The sequence below is a fragment of the Schistocerca gregaria genome, chromosome 3, assembly GCF_023897955.1.
Source record: "Schistocerca gregaria isolate iqSchGreg1 chromosome 3, iqSchGreg1.2, whole genome shotgun sequence".
NCBI classification, from domain to species: Eukaryota; Metazoa; Arthropoda; class Insecta; order Orthoptera; family Acrididae; genus Schistocerca; species Schistocerca gregaria.
In genome coordinates, this window is record NC_064922.1 from 591,520,224 (window position 1) to 591,535,614 (window position 15,391).

General features: G+C 39.2%; 1 protein-coding gene across 2 annotated transcripts in view; it reads right to left on the bottom strand.

Annotated features, from left to right (window-relative positions):
- Window positions 1–15,391, bottom strand: part of LOC126356308 (cytosolic carboxypeptidase Nna1-like) — a 550,530-nt gene that overhangs the window by 327,905 nt on the left and 207,234 nt on the right. For both annotated transcript variants that reach the window (XM_050007259.1, XM_050007260.1), the window contains one exon: window positions 1,803–1,913. In XM_050007259.1, coding sequence (XP_049863216.1) covers window positions 1,803–1,913 — 111 coding nt within the window. The remainder of the gene's footprint in view (window positions 1–1,802; window positions 1,914–15,391) is intronic.

Sequence of the window (15,391 nt, forward strand, 5' to 3'; positions counted from 1 at the left end):
GAGACACCTACACATCAAGCATCATCACACACTGTGGCAAGTTTCACTGCTGACATGCCCAGCAAGTTATTTAGCAGTCTTACTAGCTCCATCCATGAATGGCCATGCTGACATCTGCATCCACATGATTACTATGCAATTCACAATTAAGAGCCACAGAGAGTTCATCAAACCATCTTCAAGCTATTTCTCTACCATATCACTCTTGACAAACAGCACGCAGGAATAATTAACATTAAATCTTTCCATATAAGCTTTTTCTTCTCTTATTTTATTATGATGGTCATTTCTCTCTATGTATGAGATCCCATGGGAGATCTTACCGCAATGAAAAATATCTTTGTTTTAATGATGGCCACTACAATTCACATATCATATCTGTAGCACTCTTTCCCCCATTTCACAATAATTCAAAATGAGCTGCCCTTTTTTTAATTTTTTCAGTGTCTGATACAGAACCCACACTGCACAGCACTACTCCAGAAGAAGACAGAAATGCATAATGTAGGCAGTCTCTTTAGTAGACTTATTGCATTTTCTAAGTGTTCTGCCAATAAATCACAGTCTTTGTTTCATTTCTCCCACAACATTATCTATGTCGTCATTCCAATTTAAGACACTTTTAATTGCAATCCCAAAGTATTTAGTTGAATTCACAACCTCTATATTTGTGTGCTCTAACATGTAACCAAAATTTAGTGGATTCATTTTAGTATTCATGTGGATGGCTTCAAATTTTTCTTTATTCAGCGTCAAGTGTCACTTTCTGCACCATACAGATATCTTGTCTAAATAATTTTGCAGTTTGTTTCTATCATCTGATGACTCTACAAGGTGGCAAATGACAGCATCATCTGTAAAAAATCTAAGAAGGCTGCTCAGATTGCCTCCTAAATTGTTTATGCATATCACAAACAGCACAGGGCCTATAACACTTCCTTGAGGAACACCAGATATTGCTTCTATTTTACTCAATGACTTTCCGTCACTTATTATGAACTGTGGCCTTTCTGACTGCAGTCATATAGTGTGGATAACTACATACAAGATAACACTTTTGTGGAACATTCTGCACAAATAAGCACCGGTGAGCTTAACATCTGCTTCAGTACACATACCATTTGGATCCCCAACCCCTTTCCAGTGTTAAAGTGCTTTTGAAATGGCCATGTGGGAACTGTATCTAACACATTTTCTATTCTTGAGGTCCTTTTGGTTATCCATAGATAATCTCAATCCTTAACCCTTTCCTTTCATGCCATTTTCAGTCCTCATTTCTTCCTAACTTTGTGTTCCTCTTCTTGGCTTCTCTTCTCTCTCTGCCTCCACTTCAAACATACTCAACTCCTTCAGCTTTATGTCAGTTGGAAGGAGAAGTCTACATTTTATCACTGCCATCAAGTACCATCTGTGTTACCCTCTACCACCTACCAGTACTTTCCTACCCATTCCTTGCCTCCCGCCCCTCCCCCCCCCCCCCCCCCTCCACTATCACAATCTTGTGGAAATTAGCGTCTAGGTATCTGTGTGTATGTGAACATCTATCTAGAGTCATGTAGGATATGGGTGCTGAAAAGTACACTGTGACTAGAAGAGCAGCAAAATTTTGAAAGCAGAACTATTTTTCTGATCCTTTAAATTTGTCCATGTGTTCCCCCCATCAGTCATTTACTTATGGTAAGGAATTTAAGAACAAGTGGAAAAATATTCATGATGACATACACATTATAACAAACATCATATTTTTGCAAACCAAACTAACAGCCAACAAAATATTTCAAAATTTTAATAATAACAGTCACCTTTGCTTGTCCACTATCACCTGTCAAAAAGTCCATGAATCCTTTCATCATCCATGATGAAGGAGTCTCACCAGGATGAACACGTGCAGTTACTACAATTGCTTTCTTCTTCTGGAAAGAACACATTCAGATACTTTAGATATTACCAGTTTATAAAGAGATAAAAGTAAACACAGAGGAAGTAAGATTCATTTAAAGCTTAATACCAAAAGAAACAACATTTTTGAATGAGTACAGACATCCACATTCGCAAGTTCTAGAGTGTGAGCTACTATCTCACTGTCCATACTCACTTCCTACTATTTAAATTACCCAATCAAGTCATAAGATTAAGAGAAGAAATTACTGACAAACACATCACAAATGTGCGCTGTTTACTCTAATAATGGTTTCAGCAGAACGCTTGATAATCAGACTTTTGGATCTATATAGATATCTGTATTTTAATTGAATGCTACCATCAGAATTTGCTGTAATGTGTGACATGCACATCCAACCATCACGGAGCTCAGTGCTGCCTAGAGCCCGGTGAAATGTGACTCACACGAGGTGGAGCTGGAGCAAAGGGTACAGAAAGTTCAGCAGTCTTGAAGAAAGGATACTATGAGAAAAGGCTACAGCTAAGATGCAGTTTGTAGTGTCTGACACTCCTTAGCAACAGGCAATTGGACTCATCTCAAGCACTAAAGGATAAGAGGAGCAAAAGAAGTTCATAAGGAAAACTGTATTTATAAGGAGTGAGCATGATTGTAAAGTTATTTCAAAGAGTGTTACTAGAGAGTTCACACTATACGAAACAGAGTACCATGTAATAACATCAAAAGTGTACATGTTACAAAAAGTGACAGCAGAGGACATTCTTATCTGAACAGCATTGAAAAGGTACAGGTTAGGAAGCTGTGGGAGACTTTCAAATACAGCAGTTTGGGCAAGAAGCTATGGTAACAATCAGAATGGTAAATATATTATACAAATGGTCATCTGAAATGAGTGGACTTCAGTAACATGCAACTGTATAAATAATAAATATTACCAGAATATTTAAGGAAAGTAACTAAACAGCCACAAGCACTAGACAGACATGTATAGTTGCATTTAACCCTCGGTAAGTAATGAAAAGAGACTAAGCAGCCAAAAGCACTTGAAATACATGTATCTTAGGGTTTAATCTTAAGTATACAGTCAGTTTTAGTGTTGTGACATGAAACAGACCGTGCAACATGCGAGGTCAGGGTAGAATAGTAAACGATTAATGCACAAATATTTAAGGATAAAAGAAAGATGGAAGTAAGAGCTTATAAAGTGTGATTCTAGTGAAGTCACACTGTTTCATTCCAATGATTTGAATCACTAAGGTCCTTTCCATCAGTTATTTTTATGGTAAATTTTGTTAGCAGCTTGGAAAGAGTCAGGAAAGGCTTCCACTGTTTTCAAGATTCAGGCTCACAGAACTGCACCAATATCATGTAAAAAAGTAGCCAGAACAAATAGATTGGGTCTACGTTTCAACAAACCACTGTTGTGTAAATCATTAGTTGGTGGCATTAAGCACCACTGTAGGGCTACGTTCTGAGATTTGTGAAGCTAGCGTGCAATTGAGTAAGAGATAAACCTTATGGGCAAGTCACTAATATTGTCTGCAACAAGGAAGGAGGTGACACTGTCACATCACTACACAGAGCAAGATAACCTTCCACTGTCCCATATCTTTCAGCAGATCTTACTACTGAATGAAGCAACACAGATGGAAAGACAAGAGCCCCTATGAAACCATCTCCAAATGCAACAATCACTGTCACAGCCATGGGAGCAAGTGTTGTAGAGGTGTGTTGTAAGTGTAATAGAATTTGAGATTTTGATTAGAGAGGAGTAAAAAAAAACAACAAGTAAACAGACTAAATAATGGTCTAGTATTAGGAAGTTGTGAAATGTCTTTATTGTTGTGTTTGTGTCTTGCAATTAATTTTTTCAGAATATTTGTGACTTTTTTCCTAATGGAAATATGATTAAATTAATTTGATATGGACCTAAAAACTCAGAAATAAAAGATGAGTTGGCAACAAGACCAACTCTAGAGTCATTAGATTAGTGGTAATTGGTGTGAATCAAGTATTTGTGAGACCTGTGATTTTCAACTGTATCTCATAATATTAATATGCATACAACAACTAAAAGCAAAAACCTAAAACAAGCAAAAACCTAAAACATCAACTGATGTTAAGAGCTTCCTTTCCTACTCAGCAAAAAAGTACTTAGAGAGACAATAATATTTTAAGATGTGCTTAATTTTAATTGATGTTTGTGTATTTGACAATGAGCTATGTAAAGTTAGCCATTTACCTCAAAGGCAGAAAGGCAGAGTGATAAGAAATCCGGCCATTGCAGGTAAGAGGAGAAAAATGGAGATTGTTTTATTGTTTACCTTCCAGAATTGATAATGGATCTGTGGTCTAGGGGTAGCCACACTGACAAGTAAACAAAATATTCTGGGTCCCAGATTTGAATCCAGCCATATCTTAAATTATGAATAAAACTCTTCAGCAATGGCAGCTGAATACTTCTGGTATAAGCAGTCACCCTTGCTCTGCCAACAGCCATGCCAAAGGTGGCAGAGGAGCAGACAAAGATTCAGGGTATTCTCTTGTCCTTTGAGACAAGTGATGATCAGTGGTGTAAGGAGGAACAAGGCAATGGAAACTGCTGCATTAAAAGACACCTAATGTACATACACAGGACTTGTGGCCTGTAACTGAAAAATTGTCATAGTGATCTCTCCATTGGCAAAAGATTATGGAGTAGTTTACCATTTGGCTCTCCAGGTAGGGACTACCAAGGCAGAGTTGACCATTACAAAAATATGGAATAACCAATGCTGGGATAAAAGTCTATGAGTTGGAGCATGGAATGTCAGAAGTTCAAACATAGTATGAAAGCTAGAAAATCTGTAAAGGGAAATGAAAAAGTTCAATGTAAGTATAGTGGCGGGTGGGACAGTGAAACTGAAGTTAAATGGAAAGAAAAATAATTACTGGTCAAATGAAAATAGGGTATTATTGTCAGTAGCATAAAATGTTACAAAAGGAGTAGGATTGATTATGAATAGGAAAGGAGGGCAAAGAGAGGGCAACTGTGAATGCTTCAGTAATAGGGCTGTTTTCATAAGATTTGACAGCAAACCAATGTCGATAATGATAGTTCTGCTACACATGCCAATGTGCAAGCAGAAAATGAAGAGATACAGTAAGTATATAAGGATATTGAACTGATAATTAAGTATGTAAAGATGGATGAAAATCTAATAATCATGTGGGACTGGAATACGGTTGTCATGGAAGGAACAGAAGAAAGTTTTATTAGAGAATATGGGCTTGGCAATAAGAACGAGAAGGATAAAGATTAACTGAGTCCTGCAATAAAATTCAAATGGCAAGAGCAAATACTAAATTCAAGAATCACAAGAGGATGTGGTATACTTGAAAAGACATGAGACATGGGAAGGTTCCAACTGGATTACACCATTTTTGGACAGAGATTCTAAAATCAGATATTGGACTGTAAGTCTCACCCAGGTACAGATATAGACTCAGTTCACAATAAATGAAGAGTGGATTGAAGTTTAAGAGAGTCACCCAAAAGAATCAGCTTGGAAGCAAGTGGGATACAGAAATGCTGGGAAATGATAGGATGCATTTGGAGTTCTCTAACAACATGGATACTGTGACAAGGGTTATCTCAGTAGGCAGTTCATTTGAAGAGGGGTGAACATCTCTAAAATTGGCAATCACAAATGTTGAATGGACAAACATAGGTACAGTGACAATAACTGTGAAGAACCCTTGGGTAACAGAAGAAATACTTCAACTGATCAACAAAAGAAGTAAGTATAAAAAGTTGAGAAGAAGACAGGAATATAGCAATATAAATCCCTTAGGAATGAAATTTGGGAGAGGTGACTCAGCACATAAAAAAGTCAAAAGAACCTTCTGTGAAATAAAAGTGAGGGTGATAACATTAAGAGCGCAAAGAGAATTTCACTGTTAACCACAGAAGAGAGAGCAGATAGGTGGAAAGAGTGAGGGAAGAACCTTTCCTCCTCATTCCATCCAGTACGCTTCCCCTTACGTAAGGTTCAACCACCTTTTCCATACTCTCCCCATTTCCTAACTTTGCCAATGCTATTTCTTCATCCTCTTCCTTTCCCTTCACAGCACCAGCTAGAAGAAGGAACTGCCAGCTCCACAAGCTTCCAAATGTCCTTAAACTTTATATGTGTGTATTCTCCTGCTGTCACTTGGGGAATAGGTTCAAATGGCTCTGAGCACTATGGGACTTAACATCTTAGGCCATCAGTCCCCTAGAACTTAGAACTACTTAAACCTAACTAACCTAAGGACATCACACGCATCCATGCCCGAGGCAGGATTCGAACCTGCGACCGTAGCAGTCACGCGGTTCCGGACTGCAGCGCCTAGAACCGCATGACCACCGCGGCCGGCACTTGGGGAATAGATGTTTTATCTGTCCCATTACATAAGAATACCTTAACATTCCAATTGTTTGTGGATTTATTGCTGAGAGGACTGAAACCTTTCATGTGATTAGTGTATTTAGACAACATCATTGTGCTTTCCACTTCTCTAGAGGAACAGGCACAATAACTAAGAGAGAAATTCAAACCCTGTCACCTATTTTGGCATAAATTGATCTTAAGAAACCAGTTTTACTCTCCTGTGATGTTAGTAATTTAGCAGTTGGTTGTGTCCTTGCTCAAGATCAAGGAGAATTTGAACATCCTATTGGATATACATCTAGCAAGTTAAACCAAGGTGAGCTTAACTTTACACAACAGAGAAGGAGTTATTGCTTATATGAGAGAAAATTTACAGTTGTTATGCGTTATGCCACATTAATGTGATTGTTAAGCCTCCCCATTGCACCCCATTCAGATTTCATGATAAGAGGGCCCAGTGGATAGCTTGTCAAAAACTAAACACAAATCAAGCACAAAAACAGGAAGAAGGTGTACTGAACTCTGAAAAAAAGCAATACAGAAACAGTGGACAGTCCAAAAACAAGAAGTGCAATAAAGAGCAGGCTGAAACAGCTATGGTGTAATGTGTAAGTGAGTGGTCATGGTGTTGGACTGTCACGTGGGCGAGCTGTGTTCAAAACTCCATTGTGCCATTTTTTTCCCACAACATTATGAACTGTCTGTCTGGTTGTTGAAATGTTTATTCTCTTTCCATAGGCTTGGCTGCTGTCATACTGTCCTTTGCTTGGGATATGAGTCATGAGTTTCTCTTGTTAGTGGTAGAATGACTAGGTCGGCCCATAAGTTAAGTGAATATGGTTACTGAGAAAGGCAGAAACCAGAAAAGCTCGGCTGAAACCAGAAAAGCTCGAACAAAATGCTGAGGCATTGAGTTGGAAAATTTGGTAAATACAGGCCAATGCAATCCTTGTTGCTGAACTACAGAAACAACACCATGAGGATGAAGAATGCAAGCAATTCTCTGCCTTGCCCAACTTTGCTGTCGTTGATAAGATCCTTTATTGTAAAACACCTCAAGACAATTGGCTGTTTATTCTGAAATCCCTTACAGAAAGAATTTTGCACCAGTCACATGGTTGTACACAACCACACCACAGAGGAAAAAGGTAACCAATGTGTGAGTAGCCTCATTGTGCTAGTGACCTACATGCCAGCATAATATTAAAAGTTATGTACAGCCTTGCCTACTATGTGCCCAAAGAGACACTATATAAAACCAAAAGTTCTTCTTCAAACACTTTCACATGCCATTAAAAAATTTGACTTGGTTGCTTTCCACATACTTGTACCATTCCCCATTCCAGGTCAAAATAATAAATATGTTTTATCGATTATTGGCCATTTTTCCCATTTTTCAGTTATGGTTAGTCAGTTTATTTGGGGGAGGGGACCAGACAGCAAGGTCATCACTGCCATCAGATTAGGGAAGGATGGAGAAGGAAATCAGCCATGCTATTTCAAAAGAAGTGATTTAGGGTAATCCCAGGAAGCCTCAATCAGGATGACCAGATGTGGGTTTGAACCACTGTCCTCCTGAATATGAGTCCAGTGTGCTACCCACTGCACCACCTTGCTCAGTTTTAGTTGTGGCTCCACTGGCAAATTTTCTTATTTTTCTGCTCTAAACCCCTCCAGAGAGATGAAAGGAGTAATTTCTTATTATCAATTTCCACACAGGTTTTCAAGTTATTAATAATCAAGAAATGGTAATTACCCTCTTCTATGCAAAAGGTAATGGCCACGTAAGGCATGTCCATAACCTATTCTCTAAATGATGTATTATGTGAATCAGAACCATACAAACTAGGACAGATTGCTCCCATACATTATATTACGTTATATAAATCTACTGGCTGCATGGATAAAAAATGTGTTCATCATTTGAATTAGGAAAGGTGCCCCAGGTATTGTTGCTACAGTGATAAAACAGCTGCCCCAATGCTTGAGGACCGTCTGTAACAAATGTAGACCTGCAATGTTGCTGCTGTTGCTAGGTTAAAGTTAAGTGGAGAAATGTCAGAATTCCAGATCATAAGCCTCGGCAATGGTTGTTGTTATGGAATCAGGCTATAAAAAGGGGAAAGATTAAAAAGTTCACCAGTCTTCAGGAAGTCCCTTACAACTATTAAGACTGATTTTGGCAGTCAGTGCAGAGTTATGGCCACCACACCAAGTAGTTATGGTGCACTTTGACTGGTGCAACTTTACCAGATATGATATGACAGTTATCTGCAGAAATCAGCCATCACAGCTTCCATGACACACAAAAGCCAGCCGCATTCCTGAAGATGTGCTCTAGTCAGCAGCCTGCCATTACACACCAGTATAATCTATGACTGGCACCTTCATATCAGATTCATTTCCAGGACTGAGCAGGTACCAGGCTTGTGAGTAAATAGAATTAGTCAGTTACTGTTAGCTGCCAAAATAACTTCTATTTCTAAAGTTATTTAATTAAATTTCTCAAATATATGGGTGTATTTTTGCAAATTTTTTGGGCATAATTCTATGTTATTTATGTCATTTTTCGCATTTTTTACACCACCATGGATCCTTGCTCTTTTCACCTCCAACAATATGTAAAAGTTTCCTTATCCCTAGCCGGAACCCAGTCCCACATACTGTTCCTGAATTGTTGCTTGGCTCATGGAACCCCCCCAAATGGCTTCAACATCAAGTTACTCATCTACGGCTGCCATCCCTCCTTCCACAATGACCTCCATGTGTTCAGATTCCATCAGTCCTTAGCCCTCACCAACACAGTCCTGCAAAACCATATCAACCAGGCCCAAACTTCCTTACAATACCTTTTCTCCATTTCCGAGATTCACTTGCTATACAATCCCAAATTCCTGGAACCCATGGAACTCTTGCCCTCCATGAACTAGAGCAGCATGTACGACATTACCTCAAAAAACTCTCCATCCTGCTCACTTCCTACTCCTCCTTTGGAGTATCACTGTCCACCACCCCTACAACTACTTCCAAACCTCCCTCACATACCCTCAGAGATGACAAACACTGTCTCGCAGACCTACTACATTTACCCAGCCTCCAAAACTCCCTCCCACCATCACAAAGAATTCAGAACTTAAACGGCTCTGAAACACAGTCTTGAACCTTTCCTCCAGAAGCCTTAGCCCCACAGAAATATCAGCCCTCTCAAAGGAACTCACCTTTTGCCCCACTCCCAAATTCAATCACGCAGGACTTGTTAAAGACTTTCTCTCCTTCTCCTGGTCCCTAAAGTGGAAACACTTTTTCGCCACCAACCCTACCAATCAGACTCAACCAAAGACCAATGCTGAACCATGCCTGACTCAGTTCGCTCCTCCATCCTAACGTGATCCACCCTCACTGCCCCCAAAGCACCCCCTATTAACTTTCCAGAATTTCTTACCCATTAGCCTAGTTTCACCACCACTCCAAAAATCCCTCAGCATGCAAACTAACCTTATATCCACGGAAAGAACCGCAGTCCACAATCTAAAACCTGATCTCGACCTTATAATCCTACCTGTGGAAAAAGGCTCCACCACTGTTATTTTGAAACACGATAATTACCTGGCAGAAGAATTCCACCAGCTGTGTGATACATCCATCTTACCACAGTGACTCCATTCCAGAAATCTAGCAGGATCTCCAGTTACTCCTCAAATCCTTAGGCCCATCCCAGAACTTCTCCCCAAAATCCATGTCTCTGCTCACCCCTACCACTCCCCACACTCCTACCTTCTACATGCTTCCTATGGTCCACAAACCCAACCATCCAGGACACCCCATTGTGGTCAGTTACTGTGCCGCAACGGAGAGAATCTCTGCTCTCACTGACCAACACCTTCGACCTATTATCTGAAACCTACCTTCTTACATAAAAGGTACGAACCACTTCATCCACCAACTCCCCACATTTCCTGTCCCTTTACCATACTGTGCCCTGCTCATAAGTATTGATGCCACCTTTAGATCTTTGGTATGACATCATAAGCAAGTGACTGCGTGTGAGATCGCTCTCAAAGTTTTTATATATTTTTAGGTTTCAGATACATATTTTAACGGTTTCTGTGATAATATTTACTATATAAGTGACTTATTAGTGGTTTCTTCATTCACCTCTGCCTTTCTTGTGTTGTGATATGATATTTGTGAGTGTTTTGTATCGAGCAACATAACATCTTACCTGTGTTTACATTTCGCGCTGACCAGTTTCAGCTGTTGCGATGCATCGAAAGCTAAGTACTGAGTACTAATTAATTGTTTGTGTATAGTGGTTTATTTAGGAACTTTAGTAGTCTTCAAGCGGAGTTTTTTGTGTTTTCTCGTGAAATAATTTCAGAAGAACCTTTTGGGAACTGTTTTCAGCTTTGTTACTGTGTCATTAGACATTTGATTCTCTTTCTGTATTAGTCTTTTGTTATATTCACATTTGTTGTTTATTAATACTGATAATAATAGTAGTTACTTCCCTTGTAGAGTAAGTTTGTGATTATTGTAGTTAGGTTTTTAACATCTTCTTATTGTAGTAGCGGAACTTAGAAAAAGTAAAATTTTACCATGAGTGAGAAGTGTGGGCTTTGCCGTAGGTTCGTGAGTAGTGGATTGCGGTGTGAGACTTGTTTGAAGTATTTTTACTGGCGGCAATGCAGTGGGGAAACCAGTGGGCATTCTGGTGAGATCCTCTCCTGGAACCGCAGGTTATGTAACAAGAGTAAGTTGATAGAGGAGCAGGAGCGTAAGATCTGTGCCCTTCAGGTGCAGTTGAAAAATGCACAGGAGGTGTTAGGTAGGATGAGGAGGGAGAAGAGAGTTAGGGAGTGGGAGCTGGCTGTTGGCAAGAGATCTGCTAGGAGAAGAAGATTTTCAGATAGTTTTATTATTGGTGTTTACAATAGATATGACCAACTGTCAGAGTCTAGTGGAGAGGAATCTCTAGTAGCTGTAGATGTAGGAAGTATGCAGCAGACCGCAGTAGTTAAGGTGGCTAGAACAGTTGCAAAGTCGAAGAGGAAGAAGAAGGTTCTGTTGTTAGGCAGCTCTCATGGCAGAGGTGTAGGCCAGCAGTTGCAGGAAGTGCTGGGGAGTGAGTACTAGGTCACCAGCATTGTTAAGCCTAATGCAGGATTGGCTCAGGTGACTGTTAACATAGGGGGGTTATATAGGGATTTTACTAAAGAGGATCAGGTAGTGATTGTGGGTGGGGCTGGTAATAGCATTGATAGGGATGGGGAGTATGACATAGATGGTGACCTGGAAAAGATAGCCACTCAGATTGGCAACACAAATGTGCATTTCGTAGAACTGTTTCAGCGTCACGATTGGCCTCATCTTAATACAGCCGTCAGGCTTAAGGGAAGTCTCTCTAACAAAGAAGCCACTTTTGACAAAGCTTAGGTATCCGAGTAATGAGGGAATTAGTATATTTCATCAAAATATACAAGGTATTAGAGATAAAGTTAGTGAACTGCTTATAGATGTTGACTCTGAAATTATTGGTATATCTGAACACTTATTAAGTAAGGAGATAATTCAGAGGCTTCCTTTACCAGGATACATGTTGGCTGGCAGCTTTTTGAGGAGCTCTTTCCGGTGTGGGGGAGTAACCATGTATGTGAAAAACGGCATCCCATTTGAGTCAATTGATGTTTCAAAGTACTGCACTGAAAAGGTGTTTCAATGTTGTGCAGGTGTGGTTAAATTTAACAGAGCTAAACTTCTAACTGCTCTTATTTATAGATCCCCAGACTCTGATTTCACAAAATTTTTGCTAAAGCTAGAGGAGGTTCTTGGTTCACTTTATAGGAAATACAAAAAGTTAGTTATATGTGGTGACTTCAATATTAATTGTATAAGTGATGGTGCAAGGAAGAGGCTGCTGGTAGACCTCCTTAATTCATATAATCTTATGCAAACCATATTCTTTCCAACGAGAGTACAAGAGACCAGTAGAATAACCATAGACAACATTTTTGTTCATTCCTCATTACTACAATGGCATTGTGTTAGCAAAAAGGTGAATAGCCTTTCAGATTATGAGGCACAAATTTTAACTCTAAAAGATTTTTGTGCTGCAACACATGTTAAATATAGTCATCAGCTGTTTAGGAAAGCTGATCCAGTTGCTGTAGAGACCTTTGTAAACCTTATCAAGGAACAAGAGTGGCAAGATGTTTATAGTGCTGATACAGTAGACGATAAATATAATGCTTTTCTCAAGACTTTTCTTGTACTCTTTGAAAGTTTCTTTCTGTTAGAACGTTCAAAACAGGGTACTAGCACAGACAGGCAGCCTGGGTGGCTGACTAGAAGGATAAGAATATCTTGTAGAACAAAGTGGAAATTATATCAAAACGTTAGTAACAGTCAAAATCTAAATGCAGCAGCCCATTACAAACAGTGTTGTAAGATGCTTAAAAATGTTATTAGGAAGGCAAAAAGCATGTGGTATGCAGATAGAATAGCTAAGTCTCAGGATAAAATTAAAACCATATGGTCAGTCGTAAAGGAAGTCTCTGTTCTGCAGAGACAGGTCGAGGATATAGAATCATTGCATAGTGGGGATGTCCGTGTTACTGATAAGTCGCATATATGTACAGTATTTAATAATCACTTTCTGAATATAGCAAGTGAACTAAATAGAAACCTAGTCCCAACAGGGAATCATATAGTGCTCTTAGAAAAAAGTGTTCTGAGACTGTTACTTGAAATGCTCCTCCATGATACTGACAAGAGGGAGATTGAGTTAATAATTAAATCACTAAAGACCAAGAACTCTAATGGATATGACGGGGTATCTAGCAGAATACTGAAGTATTGTTCTATGTATGTTAGCTCAGTACTTAGTCATATCTGTAACTTTTCCTTTAGGAGTGGTCAGTTTCCTGACCGATTAAAGTACTCTGTAGCGAAGCCAGTTTATAAAAAGGGAGACATTAATAATGTTGACAATTTTAGACCTATTTCTATGCCATTGGCGTTTGCTAAAGTTATCGAGAAGGTTGTATACACAAGGTTACTGGGGCATTTAAATTCATATAATTTGCAGTCAAATGTTCAGTTTGGTTTTAGAAATGGTTTAACAACTGAAAATGCTATATTCTCTTTTCTCTGTGAGGTTTTGGACAGATTAAATAAAAGGTTGTGAACGCAAGGTGTTTTCTTTGACTTAATGAAGGCTTTTGACTATGTTGACCACAAAATATTACTGCAGAAGATGGGCCATTATGGAGTAAGGGGAGTAGCTTACAATTGGTTTGCCTCTTACTTTAAGAACAGAAAGCAGAAAGTAATTCTCCACTATATTGAGAGTGGTACTGATGTTCAGTCCCAATGGGGAACTGTTAAGTGGGGCGTTCCCCAAGGGTCGGTGCTGGGGCCACTGCTGTTTCTTATTTATAAAATATATTCCTTCTAGTATTACAGGTGATTCAAAAATATTTCTGTTTGCTGATGACACCAGCTTGATAGTGAAGGATCTTGTGTGCAATACTGAAACAGTATCAAATAATGTAGTTCATGAAATATGTTCATGGCTTGTGGAAAATAATTTGATGCTAAATCACAGTAAGACTCCGTTTTCACAGTTTCTAACTCACAATTCAACAAGAACCGATATTTTGATCATACAGAATGGGCATATTATAAGCGAGACAGAACAGTGTTCGGATAGATAGTAAGCTGTTGTGGAAAGCCCATGTCCAGGATCTTGTTCAGAAACTAAATGCTGCTTTATTTACCATTAGAACAGTATCTGAAATAAGTGACACTTCAACACGAAAAGTAGTCTACTTCGCATATTTTCATACGCTTATGTCGTATGGTATTATTTTTTGGGTTAATTCTTCTGATTCAAAAAGGGTATTTTTGGCTCAAAAATGGGCTGTTCGAGCAATATGTGGTGTAAGTTCGAGAACCTCTTGTCAACCCCTATTCAATAGTCTGGGAATTCTGACATTGCCCTCACAGTATATATTTTTTTTAATGTCATTTGTTGTTAGCAATATTAGCCTATTCCCAAGAGTTAGCAGCTTTCACTCAGTTAATACTAGGCAGAAATCCAATCTGCATGTGGAATGCACTTCCTTGACTCTTGTGCAGAAAGGAGTGCAGTATTCTGCTGCATCCATTTTCAATAAGCTACCACAAGAACTAAAAAAACTTAGCAGTAGCCCAAACTCTTTTAAGTCTAAACTGAAAAGTTTACTCATGGCTCACTCCTTCTATTCTGTCGAGGAGCTCCTGGAAGAGCTAAAAAACTATGCAAATTCCAGCGTTACATTGTTGATTTTCTTTATTTAAACTTACTACTTGTCGCCTGAATATGGTTTTTTTATATATTTCATTTTATCTGTTTCTAATATTGTGTTATAATTTCATGCATTGACTCGTTCCATGACCATGGAGACTTCTCCTTAATTTGGTCCCACGGAACAATAAATAAATAAATAAATAAACCTCACTTTACACTAACATCCCTAGTGCTCATGGCCTTACCACTATTGAAAACTACCTTTTCCAATGCTCGACGGATTCCAAACCAACAGTCTCCTTCTTAAGCACCCAGAATGCTAAACCCCTCACCTGGTTCAGATTCATTGATGCCATCTTTGCAATCTGGATTGAGAGTGAGGTCACCCTTTGTACATTCCTCCAGAACCTCAACAGCTTCTCCCACATTTGCTTCACGTGGTCCTACTCAGTCCAACAAGCCACCTTCCTAGATGTTGACCTCCAACTCAAAGATGGCTACATCAGTCCCTCTGTCCATATCAAACCTACTAACCACCAGCAACAGTTCCACTTCAACAGCTGCCATCTGTTCGATACAGCACAGCCACCTGTGATCATCACTTCGGCAGTGATGGGCAGTCCCTCTCGAAATATACTGGGGGCTCACTGAGGTCTTCACAGACTGTAATTATCCTCCCAACATTGTACAAAAAAAAAAGTCTCACATACTGGCCACAGAGGAACATTTGAAATATACCGAGGGACTCACTGAGGCCTTCACAGACTGTAATTATCCTTCCAAACTTGTACC